Below are 24,255 nucleotides of genomic sequence, written 5' to 3'. Positions count from 1 at the left end.
AGGTAGACAAGTGGTACAGGCAGTAGATAATAAGTTGTAGGTAGATGGATATATGATAGAGATAGAAGATAGGTAAGTGGATAAACAGGCAATCATAGGTAGGTGATAGATGATCAATGATATATTGGAGGTAGATGATTATAAAAATAGATGATAGGTAGATGGTAGATGAATAATAGAAATGTAGGTAGACCAGCAGAGAGTTGGCAAGTAGTTGATAAATAAAACCATGTGCTTTTAAAAAATTGGTTATTTTATTTATTTACATTTCAAACATCCCTTTCCAGTTTTCCCTCTAAAATCTCCCTCCCCCTCCCCCCTCCCATGCCTCTATGAGAGTGTTCCCCCACCTGCCCACCCACTCCTGCCTTAGCAGCCTAGCATTCCCCTACCCTGGGTCATCTAGCCTCCACAGGACCAAGGGGCTCCCCTCCCAGTGATGCCTGTTAAGGCAAGCCTCTGCTACATATCTGCTAGATAGCTGGAGCCATGGGTCCCCCTATGTATACTCTTTGGTTAGTGGTTTAGTCCCTGGGAGCTTTTGGGGGTTGGTCTGGTTGGTTGATATTGTTCTTCCCATGGGGTTGCCAACCATGAGTTTTTTAAACAAACCCAATAATGTAAAATGTATAGAACAAAACTTCATGTTGGCTATGCTTCTTGACACACTTCTGTGATTTACCATTTCAACAAACACTGAATGTACACGAAAAGCCAATTGTTTAAGTGGTTATAAAAGTGTTCATGAAAAAATAGGTGGTATGTTAGCAAACACCATCTTACTCTGTATAGAATATAGGTTCATGGACACATGGTTGAAAAATAACAGGAAATAACATTAAAATATTCATCTTTTTTTCTCCTACAGTTTTTAAAGATAAGAGTTGGCAGAGAAGACTTTTACTTTTTAATAGAAAAATTAAATTGCATATACAAATGGAAAAGCAATTGCTGATTTTATCTGCATCTGGCAGAATAATGAGACATCTTTTTTCAAAAAGAAATTTATTTGTAAAACATTGTGTAATTGTATAACAATGTATTTTAACCCAGACTTTATACTTGATTTTCTTCATACCTTAACTCATACCTTAACGTAACATTTAAAGAAGAACAGTCATTTTGGTAAAGAAATTGGGAAAGCGTGGATGTCCTGATAATTTCTCAAACTATAGACAACGTTCACATTCTTCATACACGTGATTAACTTGCCATAAACTTAAGACTTCAATGGAAAAAAAAACCCAAAGTAAACAGAATCAGCTAATGCTAAAACAAGAGAGAAATACAACAAGGAATTCATGTTATCACCCTGGAATAGGGAGAAACTTTCTATAGGAAATAGAGTCCTGGATACTATTTGAACTTACCCTTCAGATGCACCACTGTGGCATTTACAGGCACAGGAGGCATCTGTCCTGAGAATAGAGTCTTAGTGGTTTCTGCCCATCTCACCATTGAACTAAAGGACTGTGGAAGTTCTACTTACTGTGTATAGTATAAGGCAATGAATGAATAAGACAGAATGAGAGATTAAAGATCTGTGAAAGGAAGAAAGACGATGTCTCCTTTCATGAATTAATATCCAATGACTTCTTGCTTTCTGATACATAAGTGTTATCAGCAACATTTTGATGGTAGCTGCAGTGACTGACTGTTTGGAAGACCCACAGAGGGCAAACATGTTTTAACATCATTGCTGACAGTGGGGACCTCAGGACAGCCGTTTCCTGTACTTTAAGGAGGTCCTTTGGGATGCTATTCAGTTGGAATTCTGTGACAGCTCTTAGGGTTTTCAGACAACAAGAAGAATAAATCTAGACACTTGGAGGACACCATGGGCTAATGGTCACAGAGCGACCAGTACCTTGCCACACTGACTGCTCTGCTTCTTCCTTGAATTTAGTGTCCACAAGGCTTCGGAAATCTCAGGTCACAACAGGACTGTGATGGTATCTGCTGTGTATGTTGGTTCATTAGGAACGCAGGGGTTTATTTGTTTGTTTTATTTTCCCTTACTGAAGGCTGGTATTTATTAAGAACAAAAGCAAAAGAAACTTCTCATGCCCTTCTAGGAAAACCAGGCACAAATGTCCTTATATATACTTCCGTGTAAATACTGTCTATGTTAATTCTTTTTCAGACTAACAGTACCTACATATTTCCCCTGTGCTTTGCAGTTTTAATCACGAGTCCAGATTTCATGGGTTATTTAAAGTCCTGTGAGTGTAGTGCTTCAGCTAATCCAGATTTATTCAGCTAGCGTTTTAGGGCTGTCTCTTTCCTTCAAATACACAAACCAAATATTTGATTTGGTTGTTCCCCATCAAGGCTGCTCATCTTTATCTCACCCCAGGAATAGATTAGTTTCATGATCATTTATATCAGAATGATCATCTTATAAGTGCTGAAATAGGAATGGCCCCCTGGGTTTTAATAGCTGCATATTGTCTTACAGTGTGTGATCTTGAAAATACCATGTTTTCTATCATGTTATGACACTAGACTTTGGAACTCTGCTCATATATTAACAGTGGCCACAGAAATTTTCCGAGATCCACACAGCTTATTATGAAGTTCTCCTATCTTACCCCCAACTCAAGATGTTTTTTCAATAGCAATAATCAAAACAAACTTCCTTACCAGAACATAGAAACCTTGGCTGAAAGGAAAAAAAAAAAACCCAGCTGTGATAGGAACAGCAACATATAAGTTAACATTTACATCTAGAAGCTAAAGGAAGAAAAAAAAATACAGATCTATATGTACAAAGAATACCAAGGGAGCCTAGTAATCATTACCATGAAATGTCATAAAATATTAAATTATATTTAGTGATCAATGACTGAGCTAGTAGGGAAGTATGAATGCTTAATTTGAGATCTATATAAAATATTTTATGTAACAAAAAATTGCTTTGGTGCCTGAAGGACTGGCCATACATCATTGCTTCATAAACTTCAATATGCATGCAAGCCATCTTAGATATTGTGAAGACGTACATCCTTGTTAGTAAGCCTGTGGGTGTGGACATGACTCTACAGTTCTAACATTACTATTAATGCTGATGGGTTTTCTAAGGGTATAAAAAGCAATTGATCCCCAGTAAAATGAGATTTCAGGATATTCCTCCAAGTATGTTTACATATCTGAAATGAAAACATACTAGTCACAGAAATTGGTGAGTCGGTAAACATAATCCCTTCACCTTGCAAATGAGAAAATAACATTGTAAAAACCATTTTATAATCTGAACCAAGGCAGTAATAATAACGGGCTATTCAGTTCTTCGACCACATGATAAACATGCCCAAAGGAATTTAATTGACATATGAACTCGCTCAGTACAATGCCAAATTTGAAGCAAAATATATCTATATCACACTAAGACATATTAAATAAAATTCTGAAGCCCCTTAGCCTACATTGGTCATCCTTTCTAATGCTGCAGAATAGGCAACACACAAGGCAATTTTAAAAGGCCGTTTTGTTTAGTTTCTATTAATGGCAAAACACTGTGTCTTGTTCAGAGGTGGAAAAATGAAGATCATGTTCTTTGATTAAAACAAATGTGCAGACAATCGTTTTCTGGCTCTGGACCATAGCACATAAATATGTGCACTAAAATCATCTATCAATAAACGAGAGCTGGGAGAAATGAAGTGCTCCAGTGCAATGAAGCTGTGGAATTGCCGCCTGTATAGATAGGAGGTTAACACATTGTATAAGCCTGTGACCCCCGACCCATCCTTGTATGCTGGGCTTATCAGGTATTCCTGTCTAGTCACATTAGGTGAGACTTCTCCGCCTTGCTACGTCATCCACTGAACATGGGTTCGAGAAGCTTTATTGTCCATTTGCCCCTCCCTACTCCTCACTAAGCTTTTGTTGAGAGTGAGGTTTATATGTTGCTTCAAACAGTTACTGACTTGCAAAAGTTGGTAAATTATTTGCTCCATGTGGAATGGATAGAATATGTGCAGAAACATGTGGGATGTGCGCCAGGTAAAATGGTAAATTATGTTTTTTTTTGTTTGTTTGTTTGTTTGTTTTTATAAAAGCATTGACCTCGAATGTTCTTCCTAAGGCCACAAGTATTCCTTCAAAAATCTTTAAAACTACATTGTGGATACTATGTAAAGTAACTTCAGGATTGAAAATAACTTACAAGTGATTCCTACCTGGACTGCTGCTTTGTAAGCCTATTTTTCTTTTATAAAGTCAGCGCAGTACAGACAGTAGCTGTATAAATCTCATACCCATAAAAATCCGTTACCCCATAGAAAATAAAATTACATGTGCGGAAAAATGTGCTGTCAACCTAGAAATGGAGTACAATCTATGTTAAGCAAAAAATATAAATGATTTCTACTAAGTTATTCCTTGCTTATTACAATGGGAAAAACGAATTCAAGATCCAACCAAACAACTAGACTTTGAAGTGATATTACTTAGCGATTTCTGTCTGTCCACAAAGGCTTTTCTGGGGCTAACAATTAATTGATACAAATGATCTCTCTCTCTTTTATTGTAAAGCAGATCATTCGAAGTGTTAGGTTGTGCACATGTGATAAACCCCATATGTTGATTTTTGTGACAATAAAAAGCAGAGTTCATTAAAAACAAGTAAAAACGAAGTTATTCTTTGTATTGGTCAGAGTTTTGTCATTGGTATGTGGAGGCTGTTCCACGGACCCATCCAGAGCTCCTCCTCATCTGATGGCGCGTTGTCACCGTGGAATTCCATCGACTCTCTAGAGAGCCGACTGTCTACCATGGACTCCTGCTCAGCTGTGTGTTTCAGCCTGGTCCCTGATGGCTTCACTGCCGAGTGCTCAGCCACCACGGGGCACGGGGCAAACGTGACCAGAGTTGGGGTTCTTTTCGCTTTCTCTGTGGAAAATGGCCCCTTGAACAGTGTGTTCAGGGGCACATTCTCTTCACGTGTCCCTGCCCATGTGTCTAATTTCTTCAGATGCCTCCCAAGCAACCCAGGGGAGGGCACCTTCAAGTTATCAGCGACGCAGGCACGGCGTGTTCTCACCACGGAACCATTCTGCGCAATGTAGATGTTGCCGTTGACATTGCTGTGGCCACTGGGCTTGTGAGTTCTGCTTCTCTGCGACTCAGGAGCGCTGTCTTCCCCAGGCGAGCTGCTCTCATACTCCCGATCGACCACCAACTTGATCATTCTTTTTCTTGCCCACTGAGGAAATAAAGAATAACAATATGGTTGGTCATTCTCAAAGGAAATCAAAGGCTTTGTGCAATCCACAGCAAGATCTGAAGAGGTGGCAAAGTACATTCTCAAGAGGGCAAAGAAAGCATTTTTTCCATCTTATTATCCTTTCTCCAGCTCCGTATTGGATCCAGAGTCTAAACATCTTTGAATAAAGTGTTGCTGAGTTTGGAGTAGACCTAATTAATAGGGAACCCTTTCTTTTAACATCATGATACCATGAGGTATGAAAAGAAAAGTACGTTTTTCTCCGTATTTTGCTAAGTCCCAACTCATTGTTTTATTGGCTGCTCAGCCATTCAGCAAGTTCAGCAGAAAGCCAGGAACAGAATTTGTACATCGTATCCATTTTAACATTTTTTTCTTTCCAGTATTTAAAAAATATTTCTGTATCCATGTAACTCTAGTCTGTAACCTACTTCCGCATGTTAATCAAAAATGTTTGTCCATTTTGACGTGTGCGAGCAGTTGAAGCATCATGGTGTTCTGGGTCATTTCACTGAATCTTTATTTACTTAAAGGAAAGTATTTGCCCAACGTGAGTGCTTATTGTTATACGAACCAGAGCTTCTCCTGGAACATAATGGACATTTTTGCTGATTCAGCTGTCTTTTTACCAACTAGCATCAGACATGACAAATTGCAAAACTTAAGCAACACTACTTTTCTCTCCCCCTAAACAATGTAACACTGGGGGAATATGAATGTCCTCTTTCTACTCAATAGGCAATGTTTTCTGGTCTCTCTATAAGTATTTTTAAATAATGGTGTTTATTTACCTAGAAGAAAAGCTGTGACTGTTAGTTAGATTTTAAATACAACCTAAAGAATAATCACTTTTAACTTTCAAGATGTTTCATTTAACTCCTAGAATTTGAAGGTGGGAGTTGATACAGGGTATCTTTGACTGGTCACCTTCGCAGGGAGCAGAAATAATCAGAAACAGTTACTCACATCATTTGTTTCTGTTTGTTAGTATCTACTCTGCAAAGACTATTTATCACATACATGCTTGCTATAGACAAGTGTCACTGATAATGCCACTTTATAGTCAGTATTGATGTTTCCCTGTTTGCTAGTAGAAGAGAGAGTTAGACAGGTTTGATCTACCGTATCTCAGCATGCACGTCTATGTAAGTAGCATACATAATCATTTTCTTATCTTACTTCTAACCATGAGTCAGAGAGTCAAATCATGCCAAGTCCCCACCCTGTTGAGAGCCGTTTCAGAGACCACACAGAAGGCACTGCACACAGGAGCACATGTCACCGCAAACCCCCACCTACTGTGAACTCTTTTCTATAGGGCTGTGTTGTAACCTTCGGAGTTTGCGCCTGGAGATTTCTTGGGCTCTTCATCCTTCTGTCTGTCATATTCTGGCACCTGGAAGCCCCAGGGGCCTCCGGAGAGACTCTCACTGGTACTGCTGCTGCTGCTCAGTTCTGATTCTGACTCCTCCTCACTTTCCACGCCCCTCTCCATGGAGACTGATTCTGCACTGCCCTCTTCTGGGACATCCCCAGCCTCCAGGTCCGTGGATTCATCCATGGGAGCTGCTTCGCTTTCTTCTCCTTCCTCTGGCCGTTCTTCCTCCTCTACTGGGGGCTCTTCTTCCTCTTCCACCAGGGGCTCCTCTCTCTTACCTTTCACCTCCTGGATTTCCTCGACCACAGGCCTTCTTCTAGCTAGCACGATGTTTTTTCTTGCTTTCTCTCCCTCTGACTCAGTGGACTCAGACTCCTCTGACTCCGGGGTAGAGCTCTCCTCCGCTTCCTCAGATGGGGTCTCCGACTCTGATTCTTCAGTGGTCTCGGACTCGCTGAACTCAGACTCGGTTTCTGTGTATTCGGTGTAGTCGCTGGACTCCTCCTCTGACTCCACGGTGCTTTCAGTAGCTTCCTCCTGGTCTAGAGTCAGTTGAAGATAGTCTTTGTCTTCTTCCTCAAGGCGCCTCCTCCACTCCTCGCCCTCAAGGTCAATGCCTCTTTTCTCGGCGAGACCTCTGACTTTCTTAAAAATCATCGGGAATATCCTGGCTCTCTTCCACGTTGGGTATATGGGCTCAGCTGCTGGTGGCTTCTCAACGGTGACTACCACCTCCTCCTCACTAGGCTCTCTAATTTCAACTTTGGGTTTTTTAACTTTCTCTGGCTCTACCTGAAAGTTTTGAGAGTGCAATTCAAACGTTAGCTCGGAGGTAGTTATGACGTGATCTTGTCCCTCATAAGTTAAGCAGAAACTCATCTTTTGGGTAAAAGCCTCACGCAAGCTATGCATATAGTTTAAAAAACAACAACAACAACAGCAACAACAACAACAACAACAAAAAAAAAAACCCCAAAACCTGACAATATTCTTTTCTGATGATAGACAGAAGCTAGCCAACAGGCAATATGTTATTTTTATTTTGGCTTTATAGTATTAATACCCAAGTCTAATGCTTTTTCTTTTCTGTTATTTAGTTTAGTTTTATTTAATCTTAGCTCAAGAAAGAAATAACCATTTTCATTACCTTTAGAGTTCTGGCTTGTTAGCTTTCTGCTGTATCTCAGAATTCTTAAAAGTCATGGAAATACAGTAGTTAATTTGAAAGTTTATGAAAAACATGTCTTGTTGAGTTTTGAACCAATTAGGGCTACAGAAACTGTTATTTCATGGAGGGAAGGACTGTTTGCCAAATAAATATTGCAGGTAAGATATAAGAATTTGAAAGACATGATTCATGTTAATTCACAAATGAATCGCAATAACATTTAAAAATATTGATGATGATATTTTATTCTCTGAAAATGGAATATGAAGACTGCATTTTTCATGATTTTTAGTTATGCAGATAGGGTAAGGACAAAAGTAACTTGTATTATAAAATTTATAATATATACAATTCTTAAGACTGTCTTTATAGAGATGTATTCATGATTTTAGAAAGCCTTTTGTATAGCAACTTCTTCCAAATATTTAACCTTTCATAAAGAAGGAAATAAACTGAAAAAAAAAAAAAGGTTAAAGAACTGCTTCCATAGGTGAGAGAATGAAATGGTCAGCATTGTTACGTTTCTTTGAAAAACAATGAATAATTTACTAGGAATTTTCACAGAGTAATCGACAGCGCATTAGTCAAACCAGATCTAACGAGCTGTTATTGTATGATGTGTCATGACAAAGTCAGGCACTTACCTCTTCCTCTTCATATTCCTCTTCAGCTTCACCAATGACTTCGCCGTATTCCTCCTGTCCAGCAGGTGGCAGCAGTCGACGGCGACTTCCATACTGGGGCATCTCATACCTGCAACATAAACTTGTAACTTGAGATATTTTTCATAAACTCTACCATAATGATCTCTGCTTTCTTCTTTTTCTTCATCATCAACAGATACTTAGGGTCTATTAAATTCCTTCTAAAAATTAAAACAACAGCAACAACAAAAGTACATATTAAGAACCACTACCTGACAGCCAGAGAATTATCATTATTATTATTATTATTATTAATTATTATTATTATTGCCATAATGGCTCCCTGGAGTAATAAGGAAGAGAGTTGTTATTTCACATTTAAATTTGAGGAGAAAGTAGAGGTAGGAGGAAGAAAGATGTCATACTTCATAACTACATGGAGAATGGAGGACACAAGAAAGATTCTATATACAAGTCTGTATCTCACACAGGGTGAGAAATCTATAATTTTACATAAAAGTTGGTTGGAAGGAACATAATCTATGTGGCATTTTCATCCCGTGTGTTTTTGAAGGTGTGCAGAATTAGTGTTCCATTTTCATCCTTGTTACTAAATTTGAAAGTATATTTTATGGTTTTTCACTGCTCTGGCACAAAACTTCAGGTAGACTGGTTAGAAAAAGAAAACCCACAAAACACAGCATCCAGAATAAATGGTGAATTCAGGAATTGAGCAAATATGTTTGACTTCTATATTCCATTCTAATTATTATGAACCTTCTTAGCACATTTCTAGAAATACAAACTGGGCAAATGAGAGAAAAATGGTGAGAACTTGACTAATATAACAATCAGGCACACTATTTTCAAATATAAAGGGGCCAGTGACACTTTAAAATTCTAATAGCAATAATAACTTCTGATTATTATTTTTTTAAAAAAGAATACAATATAATTCTGAATAAAAACTGAAGATGTACCCATGCTCATAACTGTAATAATCTTGTCCATATTCCTGGCCAGGATCAATCCCAGATTCCATGGATAACTCCTATTGTTCAAAGAGAAAAATTGACACTTTTGAATACATTCTTCACATATTTCTGTTTTAAGCGAGATTTCCATACCAACAGTTTGTATCTCTCCAAATACTTCTGACAAAGTAAGTTTAAAATACCCATGGGAAGAAAAAGAGACAAAGTGTGGAGCAGAGACTGAAAAAAAAGGTCATCCAGAGACTGCCCCACCTAGGGATCCATCCCGTATACAGTTCCCAAACCCAGATACTGTGGTGGATGCCAAGAAGTATATGCTGACAGGAGCCTGATATAGCTGTCTCCTGAGAGGCTCTGCCAGAGCCTGACAAATACACAGACAGATGCTTGCAGCCAACCATTGGACTGAGCAAGGGTTCCCAATGCAGGAGATAGACAAAGGACTGAAGGAGCTTAAGGGGTTTGCAACCCCATAGGAGGAACAACAATATCAACCAACCAGACCCCCCAGAGCTCCCAGGGACTAAGCCACCAACCAAAGACTACACATGGAGGGACCCTTGGCTCCAGCTGCATATGTAGCAGAGGATGACTTTGTCAGACATCAGTGGGAGGAGATGCCCTTGGTCCTGTGAAGGCTTGATGCCCCAGTGTAGGGGAATACCAGGAGGGGAAGCCAGAGTAGGTGGGTGAGAGGGGGAACACCTCATAGAAGCAGGGGGAAGAGGATTGAATAGGGGGTTTTTGGAGGGGAAACCAGGAAAGGGGATACCATTTGACATGTAAGTAAAGAAAATATCTAATAAAAAATAATAATAAGAGGGGAGTTTGAGCTTCTTCATTAAAAAAATGTCAAGTTAACACTTTTCTGGTGTTAAATTTTCAGTTATTCTCATGGAACCTATTTGTCATTACATAGTGTGCAAATGGGAGAGTGCAGGTTTCCTGGCTATAAAATTATAGACACTTTCAGGTGAGTAGTTTTGCTTGCTTTTAACAAACTTTGAAGATGAACACAATCAACATTAAATGTCATTGTAGCTTATTGACTGGCCAGGGCATGAGGCTTTTGTTACAGTGGCTTTGTTTAGTCTTTCTCTACTGATGGTTCTCTGTTACCCAGATCTCCCTCACCAAAAACTTTACATCCTCTGAGAGCGACTTGCACACTAACAAGAACCTCAGCTCTTGTTAAAGATGTTTTAAACACATCCTTGTTTTTTATACCTTATTAAGATTCCTTCTGACTCTTGATAATAATGGCTTTTCTTAAACGCTGCTCATAGAGAGAGCTGTGCTTTCAGGTGTATATATGAAAACAGCTTCAGTGGCGATTAAATCATTTCCACACACTTTAAAATTCCATTATAGTAATAATGAGAGATGGCAAAGGTTAAGAAGTTGAATTTACACTGGAGTAAGGGAGGGGGAGGGGACGGCATAACCATCCACAGGGACGTGGGTTGGTACAGATAATCCACTCGTGATAGGAATTGGTTTTAACACGTGTGTGTGGCATGAGTCAGGAGCTACTGCTGCTCTGTGATGGCAGAGAGCAACCATTTCTAAGGCACACAAACTTATCACGCAAGTCATCTGTGTGATAAATATGGACAATGGCTCTTAGTTATGTCACAACTTGCCAAATCATTTAAAAGGATTAATCGTGGCTAACCCTAACCAAAGAATTCTACCAAAAATCTGGGATTTGGGTTTCTCTTGAAAAACAAAGGCATGGTACTTTTTGTTCATTCCAGGAATCTCTGTGGTGGTTCCTGCCTCCCACAAGGTCTGGCTACTATTCCTCTATTACACTGCTCTGCATCTGTACTCAAGGACAACCTGTAATCTGCCCCCTGTCTTGCTCTCTCTTCATGAAGTCTCTTTATGGGCACTTTCAGCCAGGTTCCTGTAGTTACTAAGTCTGCGCTTAATATAATTGATTCGACACTAATGTAATGCCAACTGACTTTGCAACTTCCAAATACTTTGTAAACCAGTTTGTGTATGATGTTAAAACTCATTTGTATATCTATTAGGATAAATGTTTTAAAAATAATTAGCAATGCTGCATGTTACCATGGACAGTGGACAATTGGTGGCCATAAAATTCTAGGGCAGGGGAGTATACATTTGTAAAACAGTTTGGAAAATGTATGCTACAATAGACTGTTCATAACAGTGTAAAGTTAGAACCAATAGGAAAGTTAAAAAAAACAAAAAACAAACAACAACAACAACAACAAAAAACCCGTGTAGCAGCACAGGGTGGACAAATAAGCCGAGGTCAAGGGAGGATGGACTATATACTGTGATATCCCACTTACAGAGCTCAGAGGTGATGTAATTCGTAGGTGCACGTTAGAAAGCACTTAGGATGAGGGAAATCAGTGCTGAGTATTAACTCATGCTTGTCACGCATGAGAGTGCACTCTTGAGATTTTCATCTAAGTGGCTTATATTTATTTTGTAGCTGTAGGTTTTAGTTTGACAAAATTTCCCATTATAGGAAGGGAAGTATAAAATAAACTTAAGAAAGAATGGTAAGAAAGTAGAACAAAGTCAAAGCCCAGATTTAAGTGACTTTGAAAAAACATGTATGCTTCACGCTGGTGAGTGCAGACTTTTAAGGGACTAATGGCATCAGTATATTGGCTTACATAAAGCAGACATCTCAAAAACACTGCGTTTGCTCTGCTAATCAATGCATGCCTAATCTAATACACACAAGGCACTGAGAAGAACCCTCCGAGCTGTTTTAAATGTAATCTTAGTAACGATTAGCTCGTATTCCTGCACTTTCTGATTCCTAAGACTAAGGCTCAGGTCTCACAGCTGCTGTACATTCCCAGCATAAATGGTTTCCAATATGGTCATGATTAGCAGGGAACAGAACAGAAACTCTGGAGTGCAGCGGGATACTCTGCAATTCTTAGCTGGGTCAGCAGAGACAAGAACCAGCACAAATGTGAAAGAAGAGCAGAGTGCCAAGTGTTTAAAAAGAAAAGGAACAGAGGAAAGTCCTTGTGTCAAGGAAGACCTCAGGACTGAGCTAAGCAGGTGACTGGATTTGGCCTTGTCACTGCATGACACAGGCCCTATCTGCATCCCTAGATGTTGAACCACAAAATGATTGTGTGGGTGGGACCCAATACTTATTGTTACTTTAAGGCTAATTTCTGCTGCTGACCACACAGAGAAGGCAAAGAGAACTTAGACGTTTATTACTGCAGTAAATGTTCAAACTGCTGTAAATCAAAAATATTTCAGTCCCATTTTTCTTGGCTTCTCCATGCTTGTTGGCCAGAAGCTCATGAATGGGATGTGATGATCAGCATTTGTAGGTGACAGTGCTTGCTGGTTGGGAGACCACCTTGCCCAAGGCTGTGGGTCACCCTCAGTTTTCTGAGTCAATCATCTGGAAGGTTTCTTGATACAAGTTTCTAATTAAAAGCTTAATTGCAAATTGATATATTTCTGCTCCCTGTCTTCAGATGGTGTGTGTGTGTATGTGTGTAGATTCTAAACAAGAAATGCTTTTCCTTTAGTAAATGCAGGGTACTGTTCCTAGAGAAAAGAATCAAATGCTTATTCTTGCTCAGCAAAGGCCTAAATTTATCACAAAGTCCAGCTGATGAGACCACATTCAGATGAACCCCAGATCCTGCTCAGCCATGGAGTGGTTTTAGGCAGTAATGGCAAAGTCAGGGCAACAATGATGTACTGGCCTAAATTGTAGAGCAGTGGTTCTCAACCCTCCCAGTGCTATGAGCCTTTACTACAGTTCCTCATGTGGTGGCGACCCCAACCACAAACTTATCTTGTTGTTTTGTGACTGTAATTTTGCTACTGTTTTGAATCACAATGTAAGCATCTGCGTCTTCTGACAGTCTCAGGTGACCCCTGTGAGTAATGTGACCCCTAAAAGACTCCCATCTCCCCAGGCTGAGAACCGCTGTTCTAGACAGAAGCTGAAAGTTTAAAACTGTAGTCACCAGCGAGCAATTGAGTGGCCATTTCTTTTTTTATTTGTTTATTAATTTAAACTCAAAAGTGCATTTTCTCTCGTCAGTAAAAAGGGGACCACATCAGAGGCTGCCCCACTCTGCCCACTGAAGTATAAAAGTATCGTTTAAAGGTTTAGTGAGGTTGAAAAGAAAGTGAAAATCGATACCTCCGGTTTAAGAAGAGAAGGTCTCAGCAGTTGATGCTGCCAAAGGAAATTAAAACAGGAAAAGATTTAGATAGTAGTTCAGGTGGGAAATAAAGAACACGATTGAGAAAAGAGGAATACAGGCAACAGCTTGAACCTGTCACTTAAGGTATGATTTATTACTCACATGACACCTGCCAAACTACTAATTAATAGTTCAGATAATTACTTGGGCACCTAAGGTATATCAGAAGCCACTGGCTTTAATTTTGGTTACTTTAATTAGCTACTGATAATAATAACCTTAATAACCAATTTCTATGAGGATATTTTTGTTTAAGCTTCAGAGTATGAAGGATTGCTTAGGCTTCTACAAACAAATAGCACAGGGCTATTTTGCTCATCATTTCACTCCTCATCACACTAAGTATAATCTCATCCTTCGGGAAGAATGGGAAGTCGGAGTGACAAGATGCATCATCTTTGGGATCGTATTGAAGACATTCTCTTTGCTCTCCCATTTTTTTTTTAATATGGATGGTTCCCATTTGAGTATGTTTGTAAAAGTCTTTTGTGAGTCAGGAAATTGTCCCTTCTCCAATTCTGTAGGGCCTCCCATCTGCCTCCTCTCCCTGTTAACTCATCCAATGAGCTGTGTCAAAGTCTTTGTTGGTACATTTAGTGATAATTCACTCTTCAACCAAATGGGAACTAATACTTGCTCAAATTTCAGCTTAGCGAATTTTGGAAGTAAATTGTTAAATGATACATCTTTCTGTGTGCCCTGGGAGGGTAGAGTGCAGCTCTGGAAGTGATCCTGTCTGTGAACCAACTGCTCAAAATGAGCACATAGATAGGTTACTCTTTGAAAAGGAAAGAAGTTTAGGTTAGAGACTCTCCAATTCGAATGGATTCGTTATCAGTTATAACCATCCCTGAGAACTAGTTCTTCATCTAGGTCATTAATATCCATCTGCATGGTCTAGAATATATGCATTACAAAGTACAAGCTACAGAGAATGTATTTATGTCACCTTTTTGATTGAGAGACTGTCTGCTAAGTCAAACTAGGTTCTCAATAACTTCGATGAGACTCACAGATCTCACTCAATGCTATTGGTCAGAATTCTCAGTATGTTCTCTGTAGACTGAGTCACAGACATGGAATAAAAAACTCAGAGATGTCTACTAGTATGATATTAGAGATATATCAGATATTTGGGCTGGAGAGAAACCCGAACTGTTAAGAAATGTTAATCAACTTTACAGCCTCTTAATTATATCTATAGAACCAGAAAACCAAATTTAGTGTGCTACCACATATACTACAGTTCAATACAATTCAGAACAAAGACATCATTGGAAGTGTTAGCTACTGGTCATTGTTTACACCCCAGATGGTAGGCTTAAAACTCCAAAGCAAAGAAGCAACATATAGAAAGGAAATACATTAGAAAACATCATTAAAAATTTTGATTGAAATAGAAGGTAAATCTAGCTTCAATTAGTCCCATATCCTATACAAAGGCTTCCCTTGAAGGCTCAATGCTGGACTACATGATAAAGCCCTTACCTCTGGTGCAAAGCCTCCCCTGAAAGGCAGAAATGGAAACTTGTGTTAAATGCATGGATTTTCAGACCCAAGAGAATTACAGATAAGGACCATTTAAGAGAATCAGAGGAAATACAATCAATTTTTCTAAAATTACTCTCCCTGGGACATACTTCCTCGTGTTATGTTATTCAGATGCGAGGGTCATGTCTGTACTTGCTGTACTAAAAGATTGTCTTCACAGATCTCACGTGACCAGCAAACTCTATCCATCTATGCCGCGTAGCCTGATGAACTGAGTCTAACCCCCAGAATTTACATGTAGAGAGGGCTGACTCCTGAAGGTTCTTCTCTGACCTCTCTCTATATCCAGGCTATGGTACATATTCTCCCAAGCCCCATGCATGCACATACACTGAATAAATAAACGTGAAAACAACTTAAGAACAAAGTGCAATAATTCACCTTGATTCTGTTATGATCAACTAGCATAAAGGTATTCTTTAGTGTCTCACCTATGTCTTGAAATGAATAATTATGTTCACTAAGGAAGAAATACTTCTTAAACAGAAGTATATATGTAGGTGCATACTCAGATTATAGTCTTTCGAGTGAATGTAACCCTATTGCCTACATGTGTCAACTTGATACTAACTATAATGAAGGATACAATAACATACCTTCTTTGTTCTTTAAAGAACCCACTTCAATTACTTTTAAAAACCTTCTCAACTTCCAAGTACTCAGAACTATACAAAGGTACGTAAAGTTCACAGACCACAAGTGGTGCAATGTTTGTCTGCACTTGGGAGGGACAAGAAAGTGTAACAGTTTGGGTTGCCATTGATCATGAGATTTTTCTTTATTTTCTGTGTGTTTAATCATTAGGCTGATATTATTTATCTTGTTGGATTCAGCTGTGATGTAGATATGTCACTGAGTTAAAGGCATGGCTTTTTAAGGACAACAAACGTGTCTTTGCAGAGCATGCACCTATAGCTTGGCAGCAGTGGTTCTCGACCTGTGAATTGCAGCTCCCACAGAGTTGCCTATCAGGTTCATAATAATCCAAACCTTACAATTCACAACAGCACAAGCTTACAGTCATGAAGGAGCAGCAAAATAATTTTATGGCTGGCGGGGAAGTCACCCCAATATGAGAAACTATGTTAAAGGGTCACAACATTGATGAGCCACACAAATCAGGTAAAATAGCTCGACAAAGTTTGTTTTCTAGGATATCTCAATTTCCCCCTTTTATTAAATTTGAAAAATTTTAATATTTGGGCTTAGAGGCTCATGTTTATAATCCCAGCATTTAGGAGGCAGAGACAGGAAACTTGGTCAGAGTGGACCACATAGTGAGTTTGAAGCTATTGTGGGTTATGAGTTCAAGGTAACAAGAGTAAGATGCTCTTTCAAAATTAGTTTTATACACACACACACACACATACATATGCACATACACATATACACACATGCTCTTGTGTTTACATTGGGTAACTATACTGCTATTTGAGCTCAAAGTCAGACACTTACCTAGAAGAGGTATATTTATATAACATCAATATTCATAATTATCTGTCCTTTCAAATCATGAATGTTGATAATGATAAAATCAATCAAATAATATCAATGCATCTTTTCATGTAATTCTACTACCTCGTGTGTAGCAATTATTCATTTTTAGATCCTATGTCTGTATACATCTACATTGTCTTAGCAACGACAATGGCATAATAAATGTTCTCTTTGAATTCTAAATAATCCCTCTAACCATTCCTTATACACTGAGCAGACCTTAACAAATGCAGAGGAAAGAATGATTTTTCACACAGACATGTGAGCTTGTAGCACTGGAGAGACAAGAAGCGTGAGGGGTTATATTTTTAAACAACCTTTATAGGACTCATGTAAAAGACAGTTTAACTATCAGCAAGACCCTGTTAGAATCCACCATACAGCACAAGTTCTCAGGCATATGACCAGCTGCCAACGAACACTCCAAGGGAAGCTTTTCAGTGAAAAGAGGGAAAACAAAACAAAACAACACAAAACACATACAAGAATCCCAGGAAATAAATGACTTTTGATGTGGAGGAAAGATATCTGAAGCAGATGGGCTGCTGCGGAGGGTAAGTAGGTTTTTGGATTGCTTTTGATCTGCTCCTGTTAATCAGGCATGAACATTAAATGATTGAAGGGCTGTGTCAAATTTTAAGAGCCCAAAACCTTCTTAGAGATGATGGTACTGTGGGGTTCTCAGCCTTTGTGGACACACAGAAGTAAAGCCATGTTTCACTGTGGCTGGGATAGTTTAGGAAAACCTCTGTGATTTCCTTGTAATAGAAGCTGAGGTTAGTTGTCTCAGCTGTTCTCACGGAATATGCAGGTTTACATTTTCTCAAATAGTTCAATTCTAGAGTTCAACAAATAGTAGAATTTGTCTCAAACGTAAGAATTTCTAGTAGTTCAATTTTATTCAATGTGTTTTATGGGAAAAACAAAATATTGTTACTTGATGTTTACATATAATACATCATATACCCGTGTATGTCAGTATAACTTAAAAGAGAATGTGTATGCTTCGTGAAGACAGTGGTGCTTAGCTTAGCTATAATTCCCCAGAATTCAATCCATTGAGCTCAGGGATATTTTCACAACTACTGCAACCATGGGACTTTGTTCCCATAGGATAAATCTTTCTCTTCTGCCTAAAACAAAGAACAAACCTCTGAGCATACAGGTGATAAGGCACCAAGAATAGTATCTCTTCATTTAAAAGTAATTTTTATTTTATTTATTAAATAAATTGGATATCAAAGAATGTCTTCTTGGAAAGTAGAACCATAAAATTATAAAGAAGGAGGTGATTTTTATAATGGGAAAAGGTTAAATTAAATAGCATTTTAGGCACCTTTGATTAAAAAAAATTAAGATGTCTTACAAAAGTCAGCGGCATGAGATTTATTTTCATCATAAAGCATCAAGATAAAGAAACATAACAGCAACTGAAAAAAATGGGAGAGATTTCTCATCTGAAAGCCTACTAAAAAGATCAAAACAATCCGGAATGGAGGGTATCATAAGAAAACTGATAACTACATAGTAAAGCACCTGAGATTGCCTTTTAAATCCCTGCTGTCTGCCATTCCCTACAATTCTAAGGATCATTTTACCTGTGAAACATTTCCTTTTACCAAATACATAGACTTTCAAGGAAATAACAAGCCAAAGAGAGAGCATTATGGCTTACTAGCACCCTGTTTTTCTGTTACCCCCAGCTAGAACATTCATATAAAACCGTGGTCAAAAACTAAAGAGAAAAGAATAACATCACCCATCAACAAGGTCAACAAGGTCAACACGCCTTTGGTTTTAGTTGGATCAGTACTTTTCATGCCCAAATCTCCCCGTTAAAAACAGATAAAGTTACTTACTTTTAAAATAAATGTAGGACAAATAATGCTACCTTGAAGTTAAGAAAATTAAGGTCAATCTACTCTATGAGTTAGTGACGGTGATGTTAATTGAAATTAAAAGTGTGGAAGAAAAAGGCATTGCATTGAGTTTGGGATAAAAAACAGTGGACTCTTCTGTGACGTTCAAAATTCTCGTGCTCCACTTTGAGGGTTACGACCAAGAAAAGAATCGCCCAGTTAAAATTGGAGAAGCATCGTTACAAAGATGTTGATTGACTGTGAGGTTGCACGTCAATTCCCTCAACAACTCTAACCAACGTTTCCTGGCTCTGGTCATGTGTGATTTTCATGCCTGTTTTCTCTGCAGGGCAAAACGTGTGTAGTTTTGAGGGATCTGCAGGTGGGCAGTTTTTTTCTATGTGACTGTACATGTTAGACACCGATTTCTCGAGCTCCGCCAAGTTTTTTACATGTCTGAGGATCCCTTTTGGATGTCTGTGGGGTTCTGCCTCCCACTGCGGGTTGGATGCTGGTGGCTGTGTCGTAGACGTGGTTTCTCTGGCATGTGTGGCACTGGCAGTGCATTTAGCAGTTGGTGCAGAGATGCTGTCTGTGGATGGAATGGACGTGGAAGGAGGCTGTGGGAAGAGGCGGGGAGCTGGTGGCCGAGGAGGAGGAGGAGGTAGAGAAGAAGTAGGGGGTGTAGAAATGGGAAGAGAAAATGTAAGAAGTTGTGGGGGAGGAGGGTTAGGGGGAGAAAGGGGAAGAGGAAAAGTGGTAAAGGCAATGGGAGGTCTAGGAAGAGGCATATGTGGGAGGGGAGCAGAGATGCTAGGTGGATGGGGAGCGATCTCAAAAGAGTTCCTTTTTGGTTCTGTTTCTGATGCACACGTGGGAGTCTCTCTCTTAGAGCTTAAGGAGTTTAAAACACAGGGTCTCGGAGGAGGAGAAAGTTCCAAGGTGCAGTCAGCAGGAGAAGTGACCGCGTTAGGTTCCGACCCGAGTTCCACCGCTCTGGAAATCGTTGGTAGAGTTGAGAAAGAAAAGTGAGACCAAGAGGAGGAAAAAGAAGAGCCAGAAGACAGAGATTTCAGCTGCTCTGTTTGCTGGACGATTAGGGTGTCTCTGTGTCCCCCTTCTTTCTCTGACTCGTGGGCATCTTCAGTTGCCAGCAGAACGTTGCTGCTACCTCTCTGGCTTGGGTGGCATCTGGCGCTTTCGCATTCAGCTCTCTGCCTGGTGATCTGCCACTCCACCAGGTCTATGGTCTCTGGCCTGTTTGGGGCTTTCCACATGAGCCGCCTAGGAAAGCTCACAGATTGATTCCACACCCTCTGAATCTTTTCTCTTGGGCCCCTCAGAGACTGACTCTTAACTTGTGTTCTGGGTGCCAACAGCTCTTCAAAATCTGTTCGTGGCTGAAGGTCTGAGTTTGTTGACCTTTGACCTATACTTTCCATGTAAAGGGGATTATGGGTACTTAAGTTATCCTCATCAGGAAGAAATGAGAACGTCCTTGCTGGGTTAGGCTGGCTCTCCTTAAGTGGTCCCTCTACATGAGCTGGCTCATGAGACTCAGTAGTACTGGAGGAAAAGGCCATCCCATCGCGATGACTGCTCCTGTCTTCTGGGACTGAGTTATTTCCCCTGCTTTGTTCAAAATGGTAGAGAAGGAAAAGACTTGAAAGAGAAGAAGGAGACAAGTTGTGATACAGATTCATAAGAAAGGTGTTTTCATGGTCATCATATTTTATATAACAAAGGCCTAACAACATTAAAGCACTGATGTACAACATCACTTTCAAGATCCTACTCTAGGGAAGACAAGACATGGACATCCAGAGTTGTGAGAAGGATGAGGAATTTCCATTAAAATATCAATCTCTAGCCTGTCCCGCTCCTCTCTAATTAGTTTGAATCCGTAAAGTATCTGGGTTCAAATATAACAGTATAAGCCTTGGTTTTGGGGAGTACAGACAGGTACCCCAGCTTTTGGTTGTATATTCCATCTTTCTGTAGGGTGCCCAAAGCCCACTGTTATATGCATAGGTCTTGGCAGTATCTCAATCAGAAATTTCCCATTGTATCCCATCTCAGTAACTCTGGGCGCTAAAAAATCGTCTCTGATATAAAACAAAATTTTTAAGACAATGCTGAAGGGGAAAGCCCCCTCCCTGGATCAGAACAAGAGTTTCTAAAGACAGAACAGAAAAATCTCTTAGAGAGTTCAAAAATCATAGTTGAGAAATCAACTTCATGCTACCATCCTGAACTAAGATGATTTAAACTCTACGCTTGGTTATTGTGAAATACAGAAAACACAAACTGACAAGAGAGGGAAATTTTTACAATTTCAGCAAATATAATGTGGGTCAATCATTAGTGAAAAATTCACTGGATGAAAAAATATGTATGTTAAAAACAATACCCTTTTGGTTTTTCTGCATGATTCGTCAATGAGTGGATACTGAGTCAAGTACCACAAGTGGCCATGCACTCTAATTAATGTTAAAAAGTTGCATAACTCAAGTCCAGGGCCTGAACTACAAGCATTGGGACCCTTCCTTCTGAAAGGTTAGCTGGCAAGTGCTTTCTTCCCCTTCAAGCTAAAGCATAACAACAAATTAATTTTTTCAGTTGTTAAATGTTTAACTCTAACCAGAGGAAAAATAAAATATAAATATTTTCAACAATGTTGAAAACAGTTATTACCCCAAAATGGGTTAATAGATCAGGCAATGAAATGATACATAACTTCAAAATCTGACCACAAAAAACAAGCCCACTCACAAAGGGTCTGGATTATCAGACGACCTGAATAATTTAGGAAGTAGGGACAATATGGTCTTTTGTCCTAAGCTTGGAAAGATATTTTGAAAATACATCAAATATCATTTCACTTCATATTATATGGCTGCTAGTTTTGGAAGAAGTGATCTAAGGGAGTCATATACGTGACTTATGATGGAAACAACTCTACATCTGAAGGAAAGATACAGATACTTTTGAAATGGTCCCTGGACACTGAGAGTACTGTCATATCAGAAGGAAACTGGAGGGTGGGGTGGGGGTGGGGAAAGGAGACTACGGGAGGATGCTATTTCCTTTTAAACATAAACACCTACATCGTGAAAGATGAGGACCACTGTGCAGACATTAATCCTGCTCCACCCATGGCTCTGCATCTATGCTCTAACAGCCTTTTATGAGAATGATAGGATTTACTTACTTATGCCTGTGCATCCACAGGTGAGAAAGGGCAAACATGTGACAGGGAAGAAAAGTTGTAACTATCATTAATTCCAGGCGAGCACACAACACTAACAGACACTTGCTCTAAACAATACACACATCCAAGAGAGAAGATGCATGTTCTTCAATGTTTCTTTCCCCTCATTCATGAGAATAATATCTAATAATGTCTCAGGTAAAATCTTGTGACGTTTACTCTCCACTCTTACCATGTAGAATTTTATCTAACCATCCGTTTTCTAGAGATCTATAAAATTTCATCTTTGTGAAGCATGGGCTTATCTTAATCGTGAAAGAGAAATTTTAAATAAGGCCAGGAATCACGAGCAAGTCTTAACTTTAAAAACTGGTCTATGTGCACTATGTTAGAGAGATGATCCCGGGTTTCAGAAAGAAAGTAAATATATTAGATACTAGGTGAGTATTATAGAGTGTTAAATCTACATGAAGTTATTAATTGCTTTGTGAAGATTTGTTTTTCTTGAAATCATTTGGTTTTTTTTCTATTTAAAAATGTTATTGGGAATAATTCCTTTGGAGCTAGTTGATTTTGCAGCTTACTAGAGAACCCTTATAAAACATTTTCAATAGAAAAATGAAGCATTTCTAAAAATGAGGTAAGGTTCAGATTTAAAATGTTTCAACACATGATTCAAAAATCTTCTACTACAGGTTTTCAAGGGCTAATAGCCCTTAAAGACCACTAGTTGCAATTTACCCTCACCCACCACTACTGACTGCAGATTTACAGTTGCTGGTCCATAAATTTGCTTTGTAAAAGCATCTATGTATTTCAGCCATTGTTCTCATACGTGAATACTGCTAACTTCACACAAATGCTTTTGTTTTTTAATCTGAACATCATTGTTAGAACATACTGTTCAATATAATTGGAAGATCAAATCATATTGGCTCAATTCCTACTTCACCAGTAATTTAATGAGCGTATCCTTTGAAGACTGAGAAGTGAAAACACAGATTTAAGGAAGGAATTCTATATGTAAACAGAATGCTGTGCTTTAACTACAACTTACGTAGGATATATATATATATATATATATATATATATATATATATATATATATACACATACACTGTATGTTATAGATTACAAAATTTGTATAACACTAAAAGAGCACCCATATAATTTTACAGTTTCTTATATACTATTATAAATGCTGAATACACTATTCATGCATCTGTCTAAACTTTTTTTCCAACAGAAGTAATTTTCATGATTTTTGCGATGTACTCTACTCCCATGAGTAAATCCTAGAAACAGAACACCTACATGTTTTTAGTCACTAACAACCAACTTTCCTGAGCTCAGCTCACTTCCAAATTTCTTACCATGCCCTAATGTAGTTGCCCTTGAAGTTTTATAATAAACACAAATTTAATAAAATCAGACTATGTGGGTTTTATCTTTTGACAGAAACAGCTGTGAAGTCTCAGAAATACATTAACAAGCTCTGTCAAAAATGTATGGTTTAAAATTGCTTAGAAATTTCAGAGTGTAGAGATGTTGACCACAGCTGCCTCTGAGCAGTAGAGTGAGCAGACAGTTCAGAGCACACTGTATCACTTAGTAGCTCATATTTTATTTTTTCCTTCATATAATATTCTATAATAGTATGTTAACATCTGATTTTAAACCACAGAATTTGATTTTTGATTGATAAATTGGAGGTTTTTTTTTTTAATCTCAAATCAAGAATTACAGTCTTACCATTCAGATGTATTACAATCTCCTACTTGACTGCTTTTTTGAAAATCTATAATTTTGTTCAGAAAATTGTCCAAATATCATTAAGATTGGGAGATTAAATATAATATTTGAAGCTGTGTCTAACATGGATATGGTTTATATTTTTTTTCCTGTAAATTTTCCTTTTGTCTTGAATTGTTTCCTTTTTCTTTTTCACTATAGTTTCTCAACTTGAGCTCTCAGCTACTTTAGACTTAATAATAAGATGATGGGCTGTAATGGGCTGACAGCTGTATTCTATGTGAGCTTGGAAGTAGCTTTGCTCCCAAAATCCACTGCACCCACACAGTTATCCTCCCTCATTACTCACATTGCGCTCTCTCCAAGTTCTTCATAGAGATGTGCTCCTGGGGGTGGTGGTGGTGGTGGCGGGGGCGGCGCAGGCACAGCTGGTACAGGAGCTGCAGGCTTGGCTGCAGGCATAGCAGACTGAATTCTTGCGGTCTTCGTGCACTCAGCCTGGCGTCTTGAGTAGAGTAAGGTTGTCTTGTAAGACTCAGTTTGGAAACCACAATCAATAGGCTATTGTCTTAATAACGAGGTTCTGTTATCAGGGGATCCACTTAAATTATACACAAATATTTGAACTACTAAATCGATATAACAGAAGCGTTCTTGTGTTCCATATGTAAATATTTGCCCCCCCCCCCCCAAGGAACAGCAGAATTCACAGAAGTAATGGCCAGGATACTAGTG

The 24,255-nt window shown here is 38.8% G+C and overlaps 1 protein-coding gene across 9 annotated transcripts in view; it reads right to left on the bottom strand.

The window, feature by feature from the left end:
* Positions 1-5,140: 5,140 nt before the first annotated feature.
* Pcdh15 (protocadherin related 15) overlaps positions 5,141-24,255 on the bottom strand; it is a 1,443,104-nt gene continuing 1,423,989 nt past the window's right edge. For 4 of the 9 annotated variants that reach the window (XM_021175219.2, XM_021175225.2, XM_021175222.2 and 1 more), the window contains 3 exons: positions 23,870-24,025; positions 21,769-21,774; positions 15,824-20,219 (listed from right to left, as the gene is read on the bottom strand). In XM_021175219.2, the coding sequence (XP_021030878.1) occupies positions 18,797-20,219; positions 21,769-21,774; positions 23,870-24,025 (1,585 nt within the window). In that variant the 3' untranslated portion in view covers positions 15,824-18,796. Of the gene's footprint in view, positions 5,207-6,526; positions 7,398-8,417; positions 8,527-9,397; positions 9,469-13,586; positions 13,623-15,138; positions 15,158-15,823; positions 20,220-21,768; positions 21,775-23,869; positions 24,026-24,255 lie in introns of those variants that run through there. The other 5 variants (XM_021175220.2, XM_021175221.2, XM_021175224.2 and 2 more) reach the window with 3 other exon arrangements.

The sequence above is a fragment of the Mus caroli genome, chromosome 10 (assembly GCF_900094665.2).
Source record: "Mus caroli chromosome 10, CAROLI_EIJ_v1.1, whole genome shotgun sequence".
NCBI classification, from domain to species: domain Eukaryota; kingdom Metazoa; phylum Chordata; class Mammalia; order Rodentia; family Muridae; genus Mus; species Mus caroli.
This window is presented reverse-complemented; position numbering and strand designations above follow the sequence as displayed.